Source organism: Sus scrofa, chromosome 6 (assembly GCF_000003025.6).
Source record: "Sus scrofa isolate TJ Tabasco breed Duroc chromosome 6, Sscrofa11.1, whole genome shotgun sequence".
Lineage (NCBI taxonomy): Eukaryota > Metazoa > Chordata > Mammalia > Artiodactyla > Suidae > Sus > Sus scrofa.
In genome coordinates this window covers 54337346-54361779 of record NC_010448.4, presented here as the reverse complement: position 1 = coordinate 54361779, position 24434 = coordinate 54337346, and the positions used below count along the sequence as shown (strand labels likewise).

General features: G+C 53.5%; 2 protein-coding genes across 8 annotated transcripts in view; one reads left to right on the top strand and one right to left on the bottom strand.

The window, feature by feature from the left end:
- The window catches only part of TRPM4 (transient receptor potential cation channel subfamily M member 4), a 34784-nt gene extending 15778 nt beyond the window's left edge, over positions 1-19006 (bottom strand). The window contains exons 1-13 of one of the 7 annotated variants that reach the window (XM_021094711.1): positions 18872-18969; positions 18507-18574; positions 17946-18176; positions 12981-13155; positions 12477-12657; positions 12118-12281; positions 11699-11882; positions 9511-9572; positions 9167-9358; positions 8497-8596; positions 4547-4659; positions 3445-3777; positions 3144-3278 (exon numbers count right to left, since the gene is read on the bottom strand). In XM_021094711.1, the coding sequence (XP_020950370.1) occupies positions 3144-3278; positions 3445-3777; positions 4547-4659; positions 8497-8596; positions 9167-9358; positions 9511-9572; positions 11699-11882; positions 12118-12281; positions 12477-12657; positions 12981-13155; positions 17946-17980 (1674 nt within the window). In that variant the 5' untranslated portion in view covers positions 17981-18176; positions 18507-18574; positions 18872-18969. Of the gene's footprint in view, positions 1-3143; positions 3279-3444; positions 3778-4546; positions 4660-8496; positions 8597-9166; positions 9359-9510; positions 9573-11698; positions 11883-12117; positions 12282-12476; positions 12658-12980; positions 13156-17945; positions 18177-18506; positions 18575-18871 lie in introns of all 7 variants that reach the window. The other 6 variants (XM_021094713.1, XM_021094710.1, XM_021094712.1 and 3 more) reach the window with 6 other exon arrangements.
- HRC (histidine rich calcium binding protein) lies at positions 20142-24432 on the top strand. The gene is made up of 6 exons (XM_003127287.5): positions 20142-21946; positions 22026-22096; positions 22922-22990; positions 23251-23305; positions 23930-23966; positions 24139-24432. Exons 1-6 carry the CDS (start codon positions 20353-20355, stop codon positions 24173-24175), a joined length of 1863 nt encoding a protein of 620 aa, XP_003127335.2. The 5' UTR covers positions 20142-20352; the 3' UTR covers positions 24176-24432.

The window sequence follows — 24434 nt, the reverse complement described above, 5'->3', positions numbered from 1 at the left end:
TTTTTCTTTTTTGGCTGGCATAAGGGGTTTCCAGGCCAGGGATCAGACCCAAGCCACAGTTGCAACCTATGCCACCACTGCAGCAATGCTGGATCCTTCACCCACCACACCAGGCTGGGGATCAAACCCGTGTCCGGGCACTGCAGAGAAGCCGCTGACCCCTTTTTGCCACTGTAGGAACTGCATAGACAAAGACTTTAAATCCACTGTCTTAAATATGCCCCCCAAAATTAAAAGAAATCATGAACAAAGGAAGCCAGGAGAATGATGTCTCAGGAAATAGAGAATAGAAATAAAGAAAAAGAAATTATAAAAAGGAACCAAATAGAAATGCTGGAGCTGAAAAATACAATAATTGAAATGAAAATTCATTTAAAAGGCTTAACAGCAGCTTTGAAGAGGCAGAAGAAATAACTTGTAAACTTGAAGATAAGTCAATTGCAATTATCCAGTTTGAGGAGTATGAAGAAAAAAGATTGAAGAAAGAGCAACAGACCCTAAGAAACCTGAGGGACACCATCAATCCTACATATGCATAATGGGAGTCCCAAAGGGAGAAGACAGGGAAAGAGGGACAGAAAGAATATTTGAAGATATAATAGACTAAAACGTCCCAAACCTGATGAAATACGTAAATCTACACATCCAAGAAGATGAAATAAGTCTAAGTAGAATAAGTTTCAAAAGATCCTTACTAAAAAATAAAATAAAATAAAATCCACACTAAGAAACATTATAATCAAATTGCCAAAAGCCAAAAACAAAGAATCTTTTTTTTTTTTTTTTCATTGTTGGCCGCCCTGAGGCATACGGAGCTCCTGGGTCAGGGATCAGATTCAAGCTGCAGTTTCAGTCTAAGCCACAAGTGCGGTAACCCCAGACCCTTAACCACTGTGCTAGGCTGGGGGGATTGAATCCACATCCCAGCGCTTCAAAGATGCTGCCAGTCCCAGTGTGCCGTAGCAGGAGCTCCCAAAGAATCTTAAAGTCAGGAAGACAGAAGTGACTCTTCATATGTATGGAATCTCACTAAGATGAACAGGTAGGATTATATAATTATATATAATAGTTATAGAACTCTTACTCTTAGAATAAAATATAGGGATAAACTTAATGACCTTGTATTTTGCAATCATTCTTCGATACGATGCCAAAAGCATAAGCAAAGAAAAAATAGACAAATTGGATTTCATCAAAATGTAAAACTTTTGTCCATAAAAGGATGCTATCAACAGAGGAAAAAAACAACCCACAGAAAGGAAGAATCTGTTTGCAGATCATATATCTAATAAGGGATTGAGGGAGTTCTCTGATGGCCTAGCAGGTTGAGGCTCCTGTATTCTCACCGCTGTGGCTCTGGCTGCTGCTGTGTAGTGTAGGTTCAAACCCTGGCCCAGGAATTCCCACACACTGACTGTGTGGCAAAAAGGAAAAAAAATACCAAAAAAAAAAAAACTTTAATAGGGATTAATATGCAGGCCACATGAAGAATTCTTAAAATTCATCAACAAAAAATTTGGATCAACAAGCCAATTTAAAAAGTGGGCAAAGGACTTGAATATTGGTATATAAACAAATATTGACAGCAGTGCTAAGTCACAATAGCCCTAAAGCAGAAACAACCCAAATATCCATCAACTGATGAGCAGACAAACAAAATGTGGTCTATCCAGACAATGGAATATAATTCAGCAACAAAACAGGATGAAGATAGAGGTGGTGGTTGCATAACATTGCGAGTGTATTAGAGGCTACTGAACTGTACCATTTTAAGTGGGTTAAATGCTTCAGCTTTATGTTATATGACTTTTATCTCAATGAAAAAAAAAAAAAAATAGGAGTTCCCATTGTGGCTAGCAGGACATGAACCCGACTAGTATCCATGACAATGCGGGTTTGATCCCTGGCCTTGCTCACTGGGGTAAGGATCTGGCGTTGCCACAAGCTGCTGTGTTGCTCACAGATGTGGCTTGGGTACCACAGGGCATTGCAGTGAGCTGCAGTGTAGGTCACAGAAGCAGCTCAGATCCCACAGACTGCGGCTGTGGCGTAGGCTGGCAGCTGCAGCTCGGATTCGACCCCCAGCCCAGGAACCTCCCTATACTGTAGGTACAGCCCTTTAAATTTATATATATATATATATATATATATATATAATTGTATGTATTATATATATTATATATAATTATATATATATATATATATTTATGTTATAGAAATATCTTGACAAGAGTCCTTCAGCCTTGGGTTGTTTTCAGCTCATCAGGTCATCAGTTAAACATAATAAGCTCTGTTGGAGTTCCCTGGTGGCCTAGTAGATTAAGGATCCAGCATTGTCACTGCTTGAGTCACTGCTGTGGCAGGGGTTCAATCCCTGGCTCCAGAACTTCCATATGCCACTGGTTGGGGGGGGGGGCTTTATCTTTGATCCTATTTGAATACCATGACTTTTTTTAACTTCTCACATGGGTCCCAACCCCTCTGTGCCACCTGCTTTAGTCCACATCCTCATCTTGGCTGCCTGAAAGATCCTAGCTTTACCTTCTTTTTTGTTTTGTTTCGTGTGTTTGCTTGTTGTTGCCGTTTGGTTTGTTTGTTTGGCCACTGTGCCTGCAGCGTGTAGAAGTTCCTGAGCTAGGGAACAAACCCACACCACAGCCATGACCCGGACCACAACAGTGACAACATCAGATCCTTAACTGCTAGGCCACCAGGGAACTCTGCAGCTTTATCTGCTTACCTGGTATTCTTGCGCGAGTTTTGCCCCCTTCTGCATTGCAACTACAATTATGCATCTAAATTGCAAGTGTAAGTATGATGAAATGACTCCCCATCAGCTGCATATAACGTCTGACTTCCTCATCCAGGAGACTATTTTGAAAGGATGAGATTGTTGCACAGGTATGTTCAAGGGGAAATGCCCAATACATATATTATGAACGGAAGAGGCAAGTTACAAGAAACGCGTGAAATGGGGAAGGGGGAGGAAGCAGCACCCAGAGTCATATATCAAGAATGGAGGGTGGGGCGGGGGGCGTCAGGGGACATTGTCAGGGCATCCTGCTCTTCAGGCGTCAGAGTCGGTAGAAATAAAGGACAGGCACGTAGGAGAGAGTAGAATCAGAGATCAAGTCAGCACTTACCATCTCCCAGAAGTACACGGCCATCGGAGCTCTGTTCAGTAGCAGCGCCCAGAGGAGCAGGTCGCTCCAGGGAGCCTGCCCTGGGACGGCTTCCAGCCAGGGTTCTGAGGTAGCCTTGTCCGACAGCAGGTGTGACTGCAGGGAGGAAGGCGTGGTGAGGGGTGGCTCCGCCCCACACCCTGCCTGGCCCCGCCCCTACATCAGCTCTGCCCCCCACCCCCCCTTCAGTCACACGCCGGGGGTCCCCAGCCCCGCCCCGGTCCTTTTGTGCCCCCCCCCCCCCGCCCATCCGGTTCCTTACATTCTCCCGGCTGCCATCACCGCGATGGGTGCCCCCGGCTGGGAACGTGGGCGCACACGTCTTCCCCAGCAGCATCCGCAGCACCTGCCCCACCCTGGGAGGTCGTGGCTCCGCAGAAGGTTTAACGGCTGGGGTTTTGGTGCCTGCACCGTGGGACACCTGGTCCAGAAGGCTGCGGATGAGCGAGTTGGGGGGCGCTGCGCTGTAGAGCTGGGCCAGGCGCGTCGGGGTCAAGAAGTGGCCCAGGCTAAGGCCGTGGGAGATGAGCAAGCGAACGAATTCCGGCCGGTCATTCAGGAGGGCGTCCATGAGGGAGGCCTCCAGGTGGAAGGACTGGCAAGGGCGAGATGAATGGGGAACAGATGAGCACAGAGACAAGACAGATGGCCAGGAGAGGTCAGAGGTTAAGGCCAAGAGATGGGGGCGTTTCTATCGTGGCTCAGTGGAAACGAATCTGACTAGTATCCATGAGGATGCAGGTTCGATCCCTGGCCTCACTCAGTGGGTTAAGGATCTGGCATTGCTGTGGCTGTGGTGTAGGCTGGCAGCTACAGCTCCGATCCAACCCCTGGCCTGGGAATTTTCATATGCCGTGCGTGCGGCCCTAAAAAAGAAAGAAAGAAAGAGAGAGAGATGGAGGCACAGAGCTGTGAGTGACGGAAGGATGGGCGGGTGAATGGACAAGTATATGGATGGAAGGATGGATGAGTGGCTGGCTGGATGGATGGGAACAAGATGGGAACAGATGAACATCGGGGATGGCTGGGAGTTCCTGTAGTGGCTTAGCAGAAATGAATCCGACTAGTAACCATGAGGTTACAGGTTCCATCCCTGGCCTCACTCAGTGGGTTAAGGATCCAGTGTTGCTGAAGCACGGATTCCACGTTGCTATGGCCGTGGCCGGCAGCTGCAGCTCCGATTCAACCCCTAGCCTGGGAACCTCCATGTGCCTCAGGAGTGGCCCTGAAAAGCAAAAAAAAAAAGGAGAGAGAGAGAGCACGAGAGAAGGCTGGATGAGCCGTAATGGATGATAGAGCTGGATGTCAAAGGCATGAGGAGGGAGAAGAACGTACCCCTTTTGTCGGGATCCCCAACCCCTCACCCGCCATTGGATGTCCCCCCGGAAGAGTTCACTCTGGGCAATGTCCACACGGTTCCAAGCCACAGCCAAACGCAGCTCGTCCAGGTAAGCTGATGCTTCAGAGCTTCCACAGGCTGCAGAAGTGAAAGGGAGGGGGGGCAAGGGGTCAGGGGGCAACTGGGAACATCTGATGGCTGTATCGCTTCTACTGGAGATGCCTGATATTCAAACTCTGTGTAAGGGGAGCGTTATTGGGAAGAATCTGCCGTCTTTAAGAAGTCAGACTAGGAGTTCCCGTCGTGGCTCAGCAGTTAATGAATCCAACTAGGAACCATGAGGTTGCAGGTTTGATCCCTGCCCTTGCTCAGTGGGTTAAGGATCTGGCGTTGCCGTGAGCTGTGGTGTGGGTCGCAGATGCGGCTCGGATCCTGCGTTGCTGTGGCTGTGGTGTAGGCCAGCGGCTACAGCTCCAATTAGACCCCTAGCCTGGGAACCTCCATATGCCACAGGAGTGGCCCAAGAAATGGCAAAAAGACAAAAAGACAAAAAAAAAAAAAAAAAAAAAAGTCAGACTAGGAAGTTTCCTTTGTGGCTCTGTAGTTAACAATCCTGACTAGGAACCCTGAGGATGCTGGTTTGATCCCTGGCCTCGCTCAGCGGGTTGAGGATCCGGCATTGCTGTGACTGTGGTGTAGGTCGGCTGCTGTACCTCCAATTCAACCCCTAGCCTGGAAACTTCCATATGCCATGGGTGCAGCCCCAAAAAGCAAAAAAAAAAAAGAAAGAAAGAAGCAGCCAGGCTAGGATTTCCCTCTGTGGCACAATGGGCTCGGCATCTCTGCAGCGCCAGAACGCAGGTTCAATCCCCAGCGGCAGCACAGAGTGGGTTAAAGGTCTGACATTGCCACAGCTGCAGCACAGGTCACAAGCACAACTTGGATATGATCCCTGGCCCCCCTGACCTCCCTGGCCAGGGACCTCCACATGCCACAGGGTAGCCAAAAAAAATGAAAGAGGAATTCCCATCGTGGCTCAGTGGTTAACGAATCCGACTAAGAACTATGAGGTTGTGGGTTCCATCACTGGCCTCGCTCAGTGGGTTAAGGATCCGGTGTTGCCGTGAACTGTGGCGTAGGTTGCAGACGTGGCTCGGGTCCCGCATTGCTGTGACTGTGGTGTAGGCCAGCGGCTACAACTCCGATTATACCTAGCCTGGGAATCTCCATGTGTCACAGGAGTGACCCTAGAAATGTAAAAAAAAAAAAAAAAAGAAAAGAAAGAAAGAAAGAAAAAAAAAAAGTCAGGCTATTACAAGCATAAAGTCATTCAACTCAGGGACAGGCATGGTTTAAAGGCCCCCCAAAAAGGAAAGGGACCCTTTTATTCATTTAGCACTTATTGAGGTAGAATAAGGGCCAGGCAGTAAGAGGGATGCGAGAGAAATTATATACAGTCCCTGCCCTGAAGGATCTCACTCCAGGGAAATATGTCCCAGGACCACATAACTGCCCTCAGTGACTGGTGACCTTGGAGATGGGCCTCGCAGGCGATTAGGACCCGGGGAGGCTATAGTCACAGAGGTAGGAGAGATCCAGGGAGCCTACCAGAGGGCGAGTACTGAGGTTGGGCTTTTGAAAGACTGGTAGGATTTGGCAGGCATGCTCCTAAGCTGAGAAAAGAACCTGCAAGGCAGCAGGAGCAGTCTGAGCAAAAGCCTGGCTGCAGGAAAACACGGAATATGAGGGCAGATCTGAGTCAGCCTGATTTCCTGCAACTTGGGAGTATTTGTGAGAAGAAAGAGGAGACAGTAGCAGAAAAAGGCCAAACATTAGAGGGACTCTGGAAGACCCTGGAGGTCATTCAAAAGCACAACGAAGGGAGTTCCATCTGTGGCCCAATGGGATCAGCAGCATCTCTGCATTGCCAAGACACAGGTTCGATCCCCAGCCCAGCACAGGGGGTTAAAGGATCCGGTGTTGCCGCAGCTACAGCGCAGGTCACAACTGTGGCTCGGATCTGATTCCAGGCCTGGGAACTCCATATGCCATGGGGCGGCCGAAAAAGAAAAAAAGAACAAGGAAGAACAAGTGGCCCTTAAACTTACATCCAACTTTTTTTTTTTTTTTTTTTTTTGTCTTATTAGGGCTGCACCCACAGCATATGGAGGTTCCCAGGCTAGGGGTTGGTCGGAGCTGCAGCCACCAACCTACACCACAGCCACAGCCACAGCCACAGCAATGCCAGAACGGAGCCACGTCTGTGACCTACACCACAGCTCACGGCAACACAGGATCCTTAACCCACTGAGCAAGGCCAGGGATTGAACCCACATCCTTGTGGATCCTAGTCGGGTTCATAACCCACAGAGCCACAGTGGAAACTCCGGTTCCTAGACTCTTAAGTAGCACGCCTCCCCTTTCCCCTTCCTTCCTCACCTGCTGAAACCCCATCCCTTCAGCTCTGCTCTCACGGAGCCCGTCCAGCCGCCTCCGGTTTCCTCGGCTGGAGGTGACCGCTTGCACTTCTGCAGGCCATGGACTTACACCGTCACCCCCTCAAACCACATCTTACAGGACTGCTGTGTTTTCTCCCAGGAGGATGGTGAGTTAACTTCTGCACAGTGCATCACATTTGCCCACTGACTACCATCTTCTATTAAAGGATGTGTCCCCACCAGAAATGGAATCATACTAAGAAGCACTCCTATTTCTTAGCTCCCCCAGAAGACCAGGCACTGCCCGTCAACCGCCTCCGAGGCTCACAACACTCCTGCCAGGTAGGATCTCTAGTCTTCAGAGAGAGAAACTATGGCCCAGAGAGGGAAAGTCTCTCAAAGTCACATAGCAGAGGGGGGCAAAGTTGGTATTCAAATTGCAGTTTCAGAGCTCCCGCTGCGATGTAGCATGCTAAGGATCCAGTGTTGTCTCTGAGCTGGTGAGGGCTATCACTGGCCCGGCCCACTGAGTTAAGGACCCCACTGTGGTATAGGTCACGGCTACGGCTCCGATTCGACCTCTGGCCCAAGAACTTCCAGATGCCATGCTTGCAGCTGAAGAAAAAATTTTTTTTCCAATGTTATCTGATTTCAAAGTCAAAAGTCCTTCTGCCACACCACAGAACATGGTGGCTGTATGGGGTGGGGACCTGGGGCTCAGAACACACTGTAAATTGACACTATGCCTCTTGGGAGTTCTTATCTAAGCGGGTGTTTTCCCTACAGAGCTACAGCTGCCAGCCTACAGCCACAACCACAGCAACGCGGGATCCAAGCGTAGGTGGGAAGATCAGTGTATATGTGGCTGGATGGCTTGCTGGATAAAGGATAGGTAGGTGGATGCAACAGAAAGAAAGCAGTGTTGGAACATAATGAAAGCATCTTGGGAAAACTATCCAATAGTATCGGGCAAAGCCCCAAAAGGCAATGATAAGAGAAAAGAGATAAAGGGAGTTCCCTGGTGGCCTCATGGGTTAAGAACCTAGTGTTCTCATTGCTATGGCTCAGGGCACTGCTGTGGCTTGGCGTTGATCCCTGGCCTGGGAACCTCCATGTGCCATGGGCTCAGACCAAAAAAAAAAAGAAGAAAATACAGAGATAAAAAGAGCACAACTTAGAGAGGATGAATAAAGTGCCAAGGCCAGGAGAGGTGTCTCAAGTTGAGCTGAGTGCTGAGGGAGTTCTTGTCATGGTTCAGTGGGTTGTAAACCCGACTAGTATCCATGAGGATGCGGGTTCAATCCCTAGCCTCTCTCAGTGTTGTTGTGAGTGGTGTAGGTCACAGGTGAGGCTTGGATCTGGCGTGGCTGTGGCTGGGGTGTGGGCCAGCAGCTGCAGCTCCAATTCACCCCCTAGCCTGGGAACCTCCATATGCTGCAGGTGAAGCCCTAAAAAGAAAAAAAAGAAAAAAAAAATTAAAAAAAAAAAAAAAAAGGTTGCGCTGACAGAGAAGGAGGTTTGGGAGTTCGGGTCTTACCCTTGACAAGGGCCTTCAAAACGATTGTCTCAAATTCCTCAGGCCCATCTTCAGTTGAATAGACTGTCAGCAGCTCCTTCCGGGTCATAATCCTCTCCACCTGCAGAATACCAAATTCTGGGAGTTCCTGTCGTGGCTCAGTGGTAACGAACCCGCCTAGGATCCATGAGGACGCAGGTTCCATCCCTGGCCTTGTTCAGTGGGTTAAGGATCCGGCGTTGCCGTGAGCTGTGGGGTAGGTTGCAGACGAGGCTCGGATCTGGCCTCACTATGGCTGGGGTGTAGGCTGGCAGCTACAACTCTGATTCGACCCCTAAGCTGGGAACCTCCACGTGCTGGGGTGCGGCCCTAAAAAAAAAAAAAAAAAAAAAAAAAAAAAAGCCAAATTCCGCAACCCCCTCACAACTCCATCTGGGGCCTGTCCACAGAGATTCAGGAGACCATTTCCCTCCAGGACCTAGTAGTCTAGGCGTCCAGCGCCCTCCACTCCCAGAACAAGGATTCCAGGCCCCCAAGCCTCTCCTCCTTCATACCAGTCAGGCTGGGCCCCATTTCCCTTCTCTTGGATCCAGGACTCCAAATCCTCAGCATCATCAACTCTCAAGACCCAGGAGCCCAGGACCCAGTTCCCTCCCATCCCAGGATCCAGAGGTGGCCCCCAGCGTCAGACCTGGGCCTGTAGGACCTCAGGGTCTCCTTTGGGGAAGAAACGCTTAATCAGATCTTGGGCTTCACGTCTCCTGCCCACTCCACTCCCCGGAGCCAGAGTGTCTTCCAGAATCTCTGCCAGGCAGTCTGCAGCTCCCCCAGACCCGGCCACCAGAAGGCAGGGGAGCTGGGCCTGGGTGGCGTTCTCGATCCGCTACAGGATAAAAGGGGAGTCAAGTTAGGAAAGGAAGGTATTCACCCTACCTGGAGTCTAGATCCCCAGCCCCCTCCTCCCCTAGGACTCAAGACCCAGGGGTACAGCAGGGGCCACCGCCCCCCTTGACCCAGGCACCTAGGCCCCCATACCTTCAACATCTTCTCATCACCATCAATCAGGAGGAGGAGGACAGGGATGTCAATTCCAGTCCCTGAAGAGAGAAGAGAGCAGAGCAGAGGGCTTGGTCACCTCCCATCAGCTTTGCCAGGGATGCAAGAGAACCACATTTCCCAGGAGTCCCTGGGGCAAGTGCTGGCTTCTCCTAATCCTCTGTCCCTGAGGCTCCTGGGAATTGTCATGCCTTTGAGGACATTGGGAGGGGCTGGATCCTGATGACCATCTTGTTGGACTTCTCAAGGGAGGAGAGGGCTGGGGACCCGGACTCCTGGGTTCCTGAATGAGGCGTGAGTCAGTCCTGCAACTGATTAAACCTCCCAGGAGCCAGGAGAAGACGAAAGTTCAAATAGAAAATGAAGGAAATAAAGAAGGGAAAGAGCTATCCAAATATAATAAAGTTATTTATCAAGCCCAAGAGCAAAATCATGTAAGATAGTTTCCTGCTAATGTCATTCCCACTTAAAAGAGAAATGAGACAATTTAGCTACTAAACCACACGTAACCAGGAGTCTTGAGCTAATGTAATAAGGCAAGAAAATGAAATAACTGGAATGAAGACTTGTACTTTTTTTTCATTTTGGTCTTTTTAGGGCCGCACCTGCAGCATAAGGAAGTTCTCAGGCTAGGGTTCGAATCCGGGCTGTAGCGGCCGGCCTACACCACAGCCACAGCAAATGGGGATCTGAGCCTCTTCTGTGACCTACCACAGCTCATGGCAACACTGATCATTAACCCACTGAGTGAGGCGAGGGTTTGGCTTGGATCTCTCATTGCTGCGGGCTGTGGCATAGGCCAGCAGCTGCAGCTCCAATTCGACCCCTAGCCTGGGAACCTCCATATGCCTGGATGTAATTATGGATGTTCATACAAAGATATTTATTCAGCATTGTTTGTATTGCCAACCATTGATAAAACTTTAAGTATCCACCAATTGAGAAACATTTAAATATGGTACAACCATTATCAAGGAATATCATGCAACTATTAGAAGGAGATGCAAGATAGAGAAGTTTGGACCTAGAGGGAGGGTTGTAAAAAAAAAAAAGATATGTATAGGAGTTCCCATCGTGGTGCAGTGGTTAACGAATCCGACTAGGAACCATGAGGTTGTGGGTTAGATCCCTGCCCTTGCTCAGTGGGTTAACGATCCGGCGTTGCCGTGAGCTGTGGTGTAGGTTGCAGACGCGGCTCGGATCCCACGTGGCTGTGGCTCTGGTGTAGGCCGGCGGCTACAGCTCCGATTCGACCCCTAGCCTGGGAACCTCCATATGCCGCGGGAGTGGCCCAAGAAATAGCTAAAAAAAAAAAAAAAAAAAAGACAAAAAAAAATGATATGTATAATGTTTAGTATAAAAGAGAAAAAGAAACAGGAGTTCCCGTCGTGGCTCAGTGGTTAACGAATCCGACTAGGAACCATGAGGTTGCGGGTTCGGTCCCTGCCCTTGCTCAGTGTGTTAACAATCCAGCGTTGCCGTGAGCTGTGGTGTAGGTTGCAGACGCAGCTCGGATCCGCGTTGCTGTGGCTCTGGCGTAGGCCAGGGGCTACAGTTCCAACTAGACCCCTAGCCTGGGAATGGCCTACAGCTCCAACTAGACCCCTAGCCTGGGAACCTCCATATGCGGCGGGAGCGGCCCAAAGAAATAACAAAAAAGACCAAAAAAAAAAAAAAAATTAGTTAAAAAGAGAAAAAGAAACAGCATGGTGATGTAAATATAATTACATAGCATACTATGGCCTGGGAACTTCCACACGCAAGGGCAAGACCAAGAAAGACCCGCAAGTGGATAGCGTGACTCCATTCATACGAAACTCAGTCAGAACTACTTTATGCCGGGACGAGCAGGACAGGGTGGTGCTTGGTTGTGGGCAGGAGAAGGCTTCTAGGGGCTGAGAGTCTGTTTCTGGATCTGGGTGCTGGTGCATAAACAGGTTGCCTTTGTTAAAAATTCATCAAGCCATCCGCATTTGTTGTGTATTGTAGGTTTCAAGATAAAGTTTTTTGGTTTTTTCATAAACACAGCAAAGGATGACGAAGGCCACCACCTGACCACAGGAAACTCCTCCTGGCCACAACCCCCACATTGCAACCAGAATTCCAGATTGCACCCCTGGGATCCTGAGCCTCGGGCGGTGAGTCCCCCGTGGGAGGAGCCACTTGCCTCCCACGCCCGTCTTCTGCTGGGCAACGTAGGACTCGAAGCCCAAGCGGAAGCGGTTCTCACCGCCCAGGCGGCCGTGCGTCCCGTCGTCCACCAGGAGAAAGGCCGAGTAGTTGTAGTCGAGGGGAAACTGGAGCTCATCCTCTGGTTCCCCGCGCCACTGGTACTTCGCGGGGAAGGAGCCCTGGGGGACGAGGGGCCAGACCAGGAGTCTTTTCCTCAGACGACGCAGGATCCAGACCCCCAGCCCCCTCCTCCCTCAGACCTGAGACCCCCCAGCCCCCCCCTCAGACCCAGGATCCAGACCCCCCCAGCGCCCCCTCCCTCAGATCCAGGATCCAGACCCCCAGCCCCCTCCTCCCTCGGATGTGAGACTCCCGTCCCCCAGCCCCCTCCTTTTCCAAGACCCTGGGTCCCACCTTGGGGTTGATGAGGTTGTGTCTATTCCGAACCACACCCCAGGGGGCCACGCCCATGGCCACCACCTTGTTGCCCCCAGTGCTGGCCGTCTGGTGGTCCCGCACAGCCACGCCGACATGCCGGCCAATGCCCTTGTGCAGCCCTCCGGTGACGATCCAGGCCCCTACCCGGGGACACAGAGGGCGGGGGTGAGATCTGGAGACCCACGGGCTTGTGGACTATCATGCAAGAGAGGGAGAAAGAGAGAGACAAAAAGCCACCCCGAGACGGGAGTGGGGAGACAGGATTCCAGAGGCGTGTGGGAGCCGGGCGGCCGCCCCAGGCCCCAGAGGCACCGTCCCCACCCACCCTCAGTCACCTGTGCTCTGGGCAGCCCGCACCAGCCCGCGTCGAAGCAGGTCCTGCAGCCACGTCTGGAGGATGGGACTCCCCGACCCCCCCAGCACTGACACCACCAGGTTCGGGGCCCGGAAGCCCCATATGTGCGTGACCAGATTATAAACTGTAGCCGGATCCGTGCGGTCAGAGAGTCGGAGGAACTGTGGACACACGAGAGGCAGGGACACAGGGAGGGGGACAGAGACAGAAAGGGACAGAGATGCAGAGAGAGAGGAGGACAGAGAAGGGGGAGAGGGGACAGACACCCAGAGAGAAAGGGACAGAGGTCCAGGGAGACAGACCGAGCCCCGAGAGAAGAGGACAGACGCGTGGAGGGGACCGAGGTCCAGGAGCGGTGAAGACAGGAATGGGCAAATGGGGAGACACAGCGCTCAGCGGGGGCGCCCCCAGACCTGGCTCTGGAAGCCCCCAAGGTGTGAACCCCGCAGCCAGCCCTGGCCCTGCCCAGACATGCAGGCCTCACATTGCTGGCCCTGCGGCCGGAGCCCAGGAAGTCCAGGTCCCCGAAGGCATCTGTGGGCTTCTCCGTGGTATGCAAGTTACTGTCCCATACGGTCACCACAGCCGCCCCGAATGCATCCTCCACAGCCACTTGAGGGTGGGCACGCTGGGAGTGCCCACACTGGCACAAGGTGCCCCTGGGGGGAGGGGGGAGGGGGAAGATGAACCCCAGGGGTGTCCACACAGACCCTAAACATCCTGTTGAAATGTCCCTACTTCTGCATGTCCTCCCAGAGGGGGTCCCAGTCCACGCTGACCCTTCCCTGGTTCCAACCAGTCTGAGGGAGAGGCTGGGGCAGGGAAACAGTCACAGTCACCTCACCCACCAGCAGGAAGCCACAGTGGCTCAACGAAGCCTGAGCTGGGAGGTCTACAGGGCCCCAGCCTCGCTGTTGCTTCTTGTAGGGCCTGGAGTGGAAAAGCGCAGGAGGCTAAGGGGACAGGGTGGGGGCGGAGGGGGGTTGTCCTGGCTGCCTCCAGTCCAAACGTGATATGACAGCCACCCAAAAAGAAAAATCCGGAAGTGATTCAGAGAGCAAGCATGCACTAGAGGCTGAGGCTGCTGTGTAACTTTGGGCAAGTGGCTTCATCTCTCTGCGCCTAAATTTTCACCTTGAATGCAAATACAATAACAGCAGCACCTATGGGAGTTCCCATTGTGGTTCCGCAGTTAAGAACCCGACTAGTGTCCATGAGGACGCTGGTTCAATCTCTGGCCTCGCTCAGTGGGTTAAGGAGCCGGCATTGCCACGAGCTGTGTGTTAGGCCAGATCCTGCGTGGCTGTGGGCGGCAGCTGCAGCTCCGATTTGACCCCTGGCTGGGGAACTTTCATGTCTCCGGTACAGCCCCAAAAAGAAGAAAAAAAAAAAAGGGACAGCCTACTTCATAGAACTACGAGGAGCCAATGAAAGAACACACATTTCTTGAAATGGGGGCCGCATACCAGACCCAGTCTCCGTGAACTTCAGACAGAGCTTTAAATAACCTTGAAAAACACAGTGAGAAAGCCATTCCTTTTTGAGTTCTCCTGATTACTGTCAAGGAGAGAAGCTCAGCTGGGTGCCAGAATATTTTTAATGCCTAACTCTTTACTACGCTTTCTTTTTAACAGAGAAAAGCTGGCCCCAGGCTCAGAAAACTGCACTGGCAACAGCATCCAATTAGAAGATAAGTATTTTTATTTGGTTTTCACTGTGTCTTTTATGGCTTGTTTTTTTCTTTGTGTGGCAGATGGAACAGATTTTCTCTTTATAGTGATCACAGATGAAACTTTTACTTTTTTGAAATAAATATACACGTATTCTTTCTTAGCTAATGTAATTGGCACCGGAGTTTTATTTATTTTATTTATTTTTCTTTTCAGGGCCACAGCTGTGGCATATGGAAGTTCCTGGGCGAGGGGTAAAATCAGAGCTGCAGCTGCCAGCCTATACCACAGCCACAGCAACGTGGGATCCTAAACCCACTGAGCGAGCCCAGGGATTGAACCCACATCCTTGTGGATACTCATCGGGTTCCTAACCCGGTGAGCCACAATGGGAACTCCAGCACCTGAGTTTTAAAGAGCAAGCAACATGGGTTTGGAGAATGAGGGATTTCTTTGAAAATGTGTCTAAATCTCTTTGTCCCTGATTCCAGAAGAGATTCAGATGTGGGCAGAGACCTGTATTTATATAAACAGAGTCAGCCATGATTTAAGGCCTGATTTTATGGAAAGAATAGCTCAGATGGTCTATGGAGTTGGCAAAAGTTGTGAAGACACTAAAAGAACGGCCAACCCATCCACACAGAGTACACCGGCTCTTGGCACAGTGAAAGCTACAGGAAGAGCACGTGCCCCCCGTTTCTGAGTCAACCTCCAGGGTCCTGGAAGGCCTCAGTTTACCCACTTGATCCTTTTACCCATCTCAACTTTATCCCTGGATCCCCCTCATTCCTGTCCATCTACTTCCCAGGAGACCTTCTGGCAAAATTTCTTCATGGAATGTTCCAGAACCTGAACTGTTCAATACAGTAGCCTCTAGCCACACAACACTTTTTTTTTTTTTTTTTTTGCTTTTTAGGGCCACACCTGCGGCATATGGAAGTTCCAAGGCTAAGAGTCTAATCACAGCTACAGCTGCTGGCCTACACCACAGTCACAGCAACTTGGGATCTGAGCCACATCTGTGACCTACACCCCAGCTCACAGCAACACCAGATCCTTAACCCACTGAGGGAGGCCAGGGACCCAACCTGCCTCCTCATGGATACCAGCGGATTCATTTCCACTAAGCCACGTCGGGACCTCCTCACACAGCACTCTTTATATTCAAATATATAGAAAGTTAAGTACAATCAGGAGTTCCTTTGTGGCACAGCGGGTTAAGGATCCAATGTTGTCCCTGCAGTGACTCGGTTGCTGCTGTGGCACAGATTCGATCCCCGGCCCAGGGAACTTCCACATGCCGCAGGCATGACCAAAAAAAATATAAAGACAAAAATTAAGTACAATTAAAAATTCAGCTCCTCGGTGGCTGTGGCCACAGGTCAAGTGATCAGGAGCCACACGTGGCCAGTGCTGCCATACTAGATATAGAACATTTTCACCACCACAGAAAGTTCTGGTGGGTGGCACTGGAACTTTCCACCCTTCTCTGCAAGGCTCATCTCCTACTCCTCTTTCTTTCTCTGTGGCCACCAAAACTGAAATCGTTCCCGATAAAATCAGCAATGACCCGCGAGTCCTCAAATACAAGGGCCTCTCTTCAGGTCTCATCTGACTCTGACAAAGTGGCCCGGGTCACAGTTAAAGGGCTCTGATTCTAGAAAGCACTTTCCTTGGCAGAGCGCACCCGTTCCCCTGGCCACCCTGTCTCTGCCTCATCTGTGGCTTTCTCTTCTTCTGCGCCTCCCTGGGCGTAGTGTTCCCCAGAGTCAGAATCACTTGTCTTCCCTTCGTGGGGCTTAAACTCAGGGCCCCTGGAGGACCAGGCAGGTAACTTAAGGATAAGAGGCATCAGGTGGAGAATACAAGAGGCTGGAGGCTGTGGTGACTTGAGGCAGCATGTTAGTCTTTTGTTTTTTGGTTTTCTTTGTCTTTTTAGGGCTGTACCCGCGGCTTATGGAGGTTCCCAGGCTAGGGGTCACATTGGAGCTGTAGCCGCCGGCCTACGCCACAGCCACGCACCAAGCTGCGTCTGACCACCACAGCTCACAGCAACGCCGGATCCCTAACCCACTGAGTGAGGCCAGAGATCGAACCCGAGTCCTCATGGATGCTAGTGGGGATCACTAGCCGCTGAGCCATAATGGGAACTCCCTAGCATGTTAGTCTTGAGACATTCAGAGACAAGTTTTTAGAAATCTCTTCCAGGCCAAAAAAAAAAAAAAAAAAAAAAAAATCCACCATAGAATTGCCAGTTTGCTGGCTCCTCTGACTTTACATGTTCTTAGCCCAGCACACACACCCAGTGACGTCTCACCTCCTTCCCCAGGTTCCAACTACAGCTAGGACTTCTCAAGTCTTGGATGGAAGTCCCAGATTTTCCTGAGGCCCTGACCAGGTCTGCGACACTGCTGGCTCCCCCGGTGCCCCCCCACCCACGAAATCCCACTCTGAGCTCAGTGACATTTCCCAAACCTGCTCATCCCCCTGGGTCCCCATCTCAGGGACAATGCCACGGTCTCCCAAGCTCCAGACCTGATGTCTGGGGTATCGCCCTCCCCTCTCCCCTCACTCCCCAAATCCATGGGTCCCCAAGCTCCTGCCCCCGGAATCCTCGCCCCATCATCCCCTCCTGTGTCCCCATAGCCCTGGCCTGCCTCAGGTCTCTTCTCCTCCCGCCTACCCTTGCCCAGCCTCTTCTCCAGCTTCCCGAACTTCTAGTCATCCCAGGAGGTCTTTCCACACCCAGAGCTGACCCTGCCCCTCCCATAATTTCCCGGAACACCAGGACAGGGTCCCAGCCCCTTGGGGTAGCATTTGAGGTCTTGCGACCTCTGGCCCCACCCTCCTCCTCGGTCTCCTTTCTCAGATGCTCCTTGCACCCTGAACTTTGCCCCACTGGCAAACCACGTGGCAATGTCAATAGGGGGCAGCTTATACTGCTGTTCCCACCCCTTCCAAGAGCCTCTCTTCAGCCCGCTTTCAACTGTCAAACTTTTTTCTTTTTTTTTGCTTTTTAGGGCCACACCTGTGGCATACAGAAATTCCCAGGCGAGGGGTTGAATTATTGAATTAGAGCTGCAGCTGGTGGCCTACATCACAGCCACAGCCTCACCAGATCCAAGCCAAGTCTGCAACCTACACGGCAGCTTGGGGCAATGCCAGATCCCTCACCCACGGAGTGAGACCAGGGATCGAACCCACATCCTCATGGATACTAGTCGGGCTCATTTCCACTGAGCCACAAAGGGAACTTCTCAAACTCCAACTTTGTCACCTTTAAATGTCACCTCACTGCCCTCCCCTCCAGGAGCCATTGGTGACACCCCAAGGGCCTCCGCAGCCTCAGCCAGATGCCTCCTCTTGGCTCCCACCAGGCACAGTGGCATGTCTTTGGCAGCTCCCATCCTCTCGCCTTAGAATCCTCTTCCTCCCACCAAAGCAGAGGTTCCTAAACTTTCTGGACCACACTTCCATCTGCAAAAGGTTTTTGAGCACTCACCCCTAAATAATATGTCTATTTATACATAATTCAAGCCATCCTGCACTAATAAATTCATAATAATACGCATACCAAGTTAGGAATGTTGGTATTTCCCACACCCCAAAGATCATCTTGAGGACACCAGGAAGCCGGAAACCCCTTGAGAAAACATTGCTGAAGGCCAGGAGTCCCTAAGGGTGGCCACCGCCCAGCCACGGAGCACCAGCCCAGAGCCTGCACACACTAGGTAACTGCTACCTTCCTGGAGGAACCAGAGCTATTTTCCAGTGCTTACCATGTGCTGGGCACGTTCGGAAGTATCACAAGCATTAACTTGTTTAATTCGCGCAAGAATTCCAGCAGGTAGAGCCAGAGCCTGTTTTTATGCCCAGATGACGGATGAGGCCCAGAGAGGTGAAACGTTTTGCCCAAAGCCACACAGCACGTGTCCCAGCCGAGATTAGAACCCTAGCAGGGCCTGTGCTCTTGAAAATCATGCCCCCTTGGACGTGCGGAGTGAGGGTTTCTTGGAGGAGTGGACGAATGAATGAAACAGCGACAGTCGAGAGAGAAAAACAGAGAAAGTGACACCAGGAGGCGGAGACACACGGGAGAGACACGAGGAAGGAAAGAAACGGAACCCAGCCCTGGGGCTTTAACACGGACCCTGAGCGTGAGAAGGATTAGTTGGATGTGTTTGCAGAAGGACCGAAGCCCTCCCCGAGGGAGAGAGCCACCAGGGAACGCCCTTGGGAGTGTCTGCGGGGACAGGACTGGGGGAGGGGAGGAGCCGAAGGGCGGGGTCTGAGGTGGGCGGGGTGGACATCTGGGGTCGGTCCCCGGGTGGGCTCCTCACCCCGGATCTGTGGGGTCAACGATGAAAGTTGTGCACGTCTTCTTCTTGAAGATCTTGGGGATATAGCTCTGGGGACAAGAACAAGGGGTGAAGGGGAACCAGTTCAGTCCTAAGGGACACAGAGTGACTCACCCGCGCCCCAGCCTAGACCTAGGAGTCCAGGACCCCAGCGCCCGCCTCCCCCAAACTCAGGAGACTCGATTCCCCCCAGCCCCCATCTGTCCCCAAGGACCCAGGCGTCCGAGGCCCCAGCAGCCCCCTTCTTTGACCCAAGAATCTGGGTCTCCAGCGCCCTCCTCTCCGGGAACCAGGGGTCCCGGCCCCCAGCTCCCTGTTCCCTCAGACCCGGGGTCCGGCCGCTGTACCTGCTCCTTCTCCGCACCCACCATGCTGCTGCAGCCTCTGCAAACTATCCGACTCCCTGCATTCCCTCAACCAACCCGGGCTCTAGACGCGCCCGGGACAAACCGGATCCACTACGTCCCAGCCCAGCCTGGGCGGGGCCAGGTCTAGGGGGCGGGGAATCTCGGAGACGCGCAGAGCGGGAGGCGGGGCAAAGGGTCTGAGGGACCGGCAGGCGAGACCCGGGGAGAGGGGGCCGGGGACCCGGGGTGGGGGACAGGGACTCAGAGAGGAAATGCCAGTGATGAGGGAGAGGGCACACAAAAAGGGGATGGGATGGGGACACGAAGCCTTAGGTTGGGACAGGGAATCAGAAAGGGGGGACAGAGATTGGCGAGGGGCTACATCGACCCAAAGCGAGGGGGGGGTGCTTGGAAGGAAGTTGGCGGGGGCGGGGTGGGGGCGCGGCGGAGACACTCAGACTGAGAGGGAGAGACAGAAGCCTGAGAGTGAGAAGGGGACAGAATCCTGGGGAGGGGGACAGGGACTCCAAGAGAGCGGGTGAAGAAACAAGAACTGAGAGAAGGGAACCCACAGAGAAGGCTGGGAACCCAAAGAGCGAGGGGTGAGGACAGCAGTGATAGGATGAGGGGGAGGTACTGATACACAGGCAGGGCCCCCATGTCTCCTGCTAGCTCTCCAGGGACAGGGACAGCTGCAGCCTCCTGAGTAACCTGAGCCCCCTGCACACACACACCCCCTGCTGTATTTATAGCCCTGGCCTGGCCCCATCCCCTGCCCCCAGATCTGAGTTCCAGGGACAGGAGGTCATGGGTACGCACGCTGGAGCACAATTCCTCTCACCCCTGTCCAGGGCTTCCCTGTGGGCATCCACCATCTCAGCAAAGTCGCCCGTTCTGGCCGGAAACTCCCCATAATCTAACCCCCAATCCTTCCTTGGCAGGGGTCTCTCCCCTCAAATACACCCTTCCCGCTCCCCTCCTCCCATGGCCCGGGCTCCCCCCAAATTGGCCCACTGAAAATTTGACACCATTTTTGCAGCTGCCAAACCGGAACTTGTCGGCATTCAAAATCAAGTCCCTTGGCCCCCTCTCCTGGCCAAAGAGAGACCCCTTCTCTCACCCCCTCCCCAGCTGAGAGGAGAAAGAGCCGGAGGGGAGGGGCAGGCCGGGCCTAACCCAGAATAACTCCGGGCCGAAAGTAAATTTAGCCACAGAGAGGGGAGGGGAGAGACCCTATTGGCTGGGGAGCGGGAGGGAGGGGCGGAGGGGGTCAGGGGGTTCTGGAGATTGTCTCAGAGGGGTGTCTGGAGCCTGGCAGTGAGGGCCAGAGGGCAGAGACAGAGAGAGACACAGCAAAGGAAAGACACAGGGAGAAAGAAAGAGAAGGACCCCAAAGGGACAGGGACCCCAGTATTCATCGACATAGCCTCAGCCACAGCGGGAGCCAGCCCAGGGAGAAGCTCTGCTGCTGGTCTGTCCCCATGGGCCACCCTGGGCCATGGTTGCAGGCGTCTCTCCTCTGGGCTGCTGTGGCCAGCCTGCTCCTCCCCCCTGCTATGACCCAGCAGCTGAGAGGGGCTGGGCTGGGCCCCAGCAACTTGAACAACAACGCAGGCATCCCCGGGCCCACAGAGGACGCATCAGGCAAGTTCGGTCACTCCGGGCATAGCCATAGAAGCCATGGGGATGAGAACAGCGATGTCTCCACGGAGAGTGGGCATCATTTCTGGGCCTCTGGAGACCACGGAGAAGAGGAAGAAGATGTCTCCAAAGCAGCCCATCCCCGCCAAGGCCACAGGTACCAAGGCCACGAGGTGGGAGATGAGAACATCTCTGAGGAGGAGGGAACCACAGCGCATGCTCCGCAGGCGGGTGGGCACAGAGGCCGTGGGAGCAAAGACATGGATGATTCAGCTGAGCCCAGGCACCACTTCCCCAGCCATGGGAGCCACGGCCACCAAGACGAGGATGAGGATGAAATTGTGTCCAGCGAGCGACACCATCATATCATCAGGCATGTACGCCGAGGCCATGGAGAAGAGGAGGAGGAAGAGGAGGAGGAAGGCGGCATCTCCACCGAGTATGGACACCAGGCCCACGGGCACCGAGACCACGGGATGGAAGAGGACGAAGACGTCTCAGCTGGACGTCACCATCACGGCCCCAGCCACAGACACCGAGGCCATGAAGAAGAAGAAGATGACGACAATGACGGTGACTCCGCTGAGTACAAATATCAGACGCACGGGCATCAAGGCCACGAGAAGGAAGAGGATGGAGACGTCTCAGACTCGCACCACCATCATGTCCCTGGCCACGGACACCCAGGCCACAGAAATGAGGAAGATGAGGATGAGGTCGTATCCACTGAACACTGGCACCAGGTTCCCAGACATACCCACCATGGCCTTGGAGATGAGGAGGAGGAAGGAGAGGAGGAGATCACGGTCAAGTTCAGCCACCATGCTGCAAGCCCCCAAGCCCAAGGCCACAAGAGCACTGAGGAGGAGGAGGACTTCCCAGACGAATATACGAGAGAGAGCCCTGGTCGTCACCACCCCGGGGTCCTCAAGGAGGAAGATGAGGACATCTCCACCAAGCTTGGCCACCAGCCTGCCAGCCACAGGCAGCAAGGCCACAGAGGATCCATCAAAGAAGAGACTAGCTCCCGTCCCCGGGAACACATGGGGGTCAAGGATAGAAGCCATTTAGGGGAGGGTGATTCCGAGGAGGAAGAGGAAGAGGACCACAGCTCCCCTGAAGAGGATGGTGAAGGTTCAGAAGAGGAAGGAGAAGGCACCCACCAGGGCAGCCTGGACCGGGAGGATGAGGAAGACGAGGAGGAAGGTCATGGCCTCAGCCTGAGCCAGGAGGAGGAGGAGGAAGAGGAGGAGGAAGAAGAGGAGGAGGAGAGGAGGGAAGAGAGGGCTGAGGTTTGGGTCCCACTGAGCCAGGACCACCAGGAGGAAGACGACGAGGAGGAGGAGGAGCTGCCCGTCACCATCATCCCCAACCCACTGGCTGGGAGGGAGGCGGGAGGTGCCTCCAGCGAGGAGGAGAGTGGTGAGGACGTGGGTAAGTGATCTGACTAGGTGGGGGTGGGGAAGAGCAGAGTCAGCCCGGGTCACTGCTGCCCTCTTTCTTGTCCCCCCAGGTCCCCAGGGTGCCCAGGAATACGGAAACTACCAGCCAGGATCCCTGTGTGGCTACTGCTCCTTCTGCAATGTATGTCCCCAACCCAGATCCATCCACCCAGCTGTCCTGAGAATTTCTTCCAGGGCTCTGGTGTGCCTTGGGAGGGCCTTGAGAAAAGGAGGGTCAGGGACAGTTCTGAGTGAACAGCGACACTTCTGGGGCTACGTGGGGGACATCTGGAGGCCAGGATGCTGGGGAGGAAGCTGGGACAATGGTCCAGGAAAGGGTGGGTGAGGCATGAGCTACAAGGCTGTGGGAACAGAGAGGAGGGTACAGGGAGGCAGTGGGGGCAGGAGGACTGTAGACTGACAGGCTGGGAGGAGCGCATGGAGAGAGGAGGTAAAGAGAGGACTGGGGGTGGGGGGCCCAGGCCACAGTGATGGGAGGCCGCGGTGGCGCCCTGCAATAGGGAAACGAGGGGGCGGAAAGCAGACTGGTGGAGATACTGAGCTTAAGGTTAGAGGTAAAGAGGTTGAGGATTGGGAGTTCCTTTCGTGGCGGAGTGGTTAATGAATCTGACAAGGAACCATGAGAGGTTGTGGGTTCCATCCCTGGCCCCGCTCAGCGGGTTAAGGATCTGGCGTTGCTGTGAGCTGGGGTCTAAGTCGCAGGATCCCGCGTGGCTGTGGCTGTGGTCGTGGCTGTGGCTGTGGCGTAGGCCGGGCAGCTACAGCTCTGATTAGACCCCTAGCCATATGGAACCTCCATATGCCGCAGGTATGGCCCTAGAAAATCAAAAAAAAAAAAAAAAAAAAAGGCAAGAGGTTGAGAACTAAGTCAAGTCCAGGGGGCAGGTTGGAGGGCTGCCCGGCGGCTCCAAAACATTTCCATTAACCAGGCTCCTCTGGTCCCCAGCGATGCACTGAATGTGAGAACTGTCACTGTGACGAGGAGAACATGGGAGAGCACTGCGACCAGTGCCAGGTGAGACTTCTCCCAGACTCAAGGACCCGCCAGGCTTCAGGATGGCTCGGGACCATCTGAGCACCCCAACCCCAGCCCCAAATCCTGGCCTCTGTCGTCAAACTCGCCTAACCTTTCGGTCCTGTTGCAGCCTTAACTCCAACTGACCTTAACCTCCAAAGAGCTAGCCTCCTGCCCCTGTACCGCCCACGTCCCATCCTGACTCCCCCTTGCCACCACCGCGTCCTACCGCTCCTTCTCTCTCCCCATCCCCACCCCAGCACTGCCAGTTCTGCTACCTCTGCCCGCTGGTCTGTGAAACAGTCTGCAGTCCAGGTGAGCATGGGCGGGGCCCAGGAGAAACCCTCCGAAGGGGCAAGTGGGGGCGGAGCCAACCTGTGGCAGGCCTAGAAGGCCTGGGGCGTGGCTACATGGGGAGGCGTGGCCAAGGCACGGCAACGGTGGCTCTCCAGGAGCACGGAGGGGCGGAGCCTGGGCCGAGGGAAAGTCGGGGATAGGTGTCAAAGCCTAAGCGTTTAGGATTGGCTGAAGAGTTGAGGGGTGGACCTAGAACCGAGAGGGTGGGGCCAAAGCAAGAGGAATTTGAAGGACGGGGCAGGGGGTGGGGCTATTGGAGAATGGGAACCCCCAGAGCTAGGAGGAGAGAGGGGGACCCTCAAAGGACTTCCCATTGTGGCTCAGCGGAAACGAACCTGACTAGTATCCACGAGGACGCAGGTTCGATCCCTGGCCTCGCTCAGTGGGCCCTTAACCCACTCCAAATGCCGGTGCGGCCCTAAAGAGACAGAAGACAAAAAAAAAAAAAAAAAAAAGAGTCCCAGTGGAAGGAATTATCTTGACTCCAGTAATCAGGGAGAGGGGGCGGAGCTAGTCCTGATCCCGGACTGAGTGAAAAGTGGTCCCCTAATTTCACCCCCTCAAGCTTCTTCTCTCCTGCAGGAAGCTACGTCGACTATTTCTCCTCTTCCCTGTACCAGTAAGTGTGCGTGTAGTGGCGGGGCGGGGGTAGTTTAAGGACCCTGCCTAGGTGCTGTCCCGCAAGGAATTACTGGACGACCCTGGGAGAAATGCGCAGGTTAACGATCCTTAAGTGCCCTGGGGGAGCTTTGGACCCTTGGGCTGGGTAACCTCTGCCTCTTACTCTCCAGAGCCCTGGCAGACATGCTGGAAACTCCAGAAGCCTGACCCCCACCCCCCACCACCCCCGCCTCGCGGCTGCGGAGCAGACACATCTCCCTGGCCCTCCAGCCCCTTTCCAGAGCCATATTTATTTCTCTAAATAAACGTGCTCCCCGAAACCTCATAGTCAGGCCTGGGGTCTGGATCCTCTGGACACTGGGGAACGCGGGTGGGAACTGGGATCTTGGATTCTCGAGTCTGAGGGAGGAGAGGGGTCCTCGTTGGTGTGCTAGGTCCTGATAAATAAATCAGTCGACACGGGAGC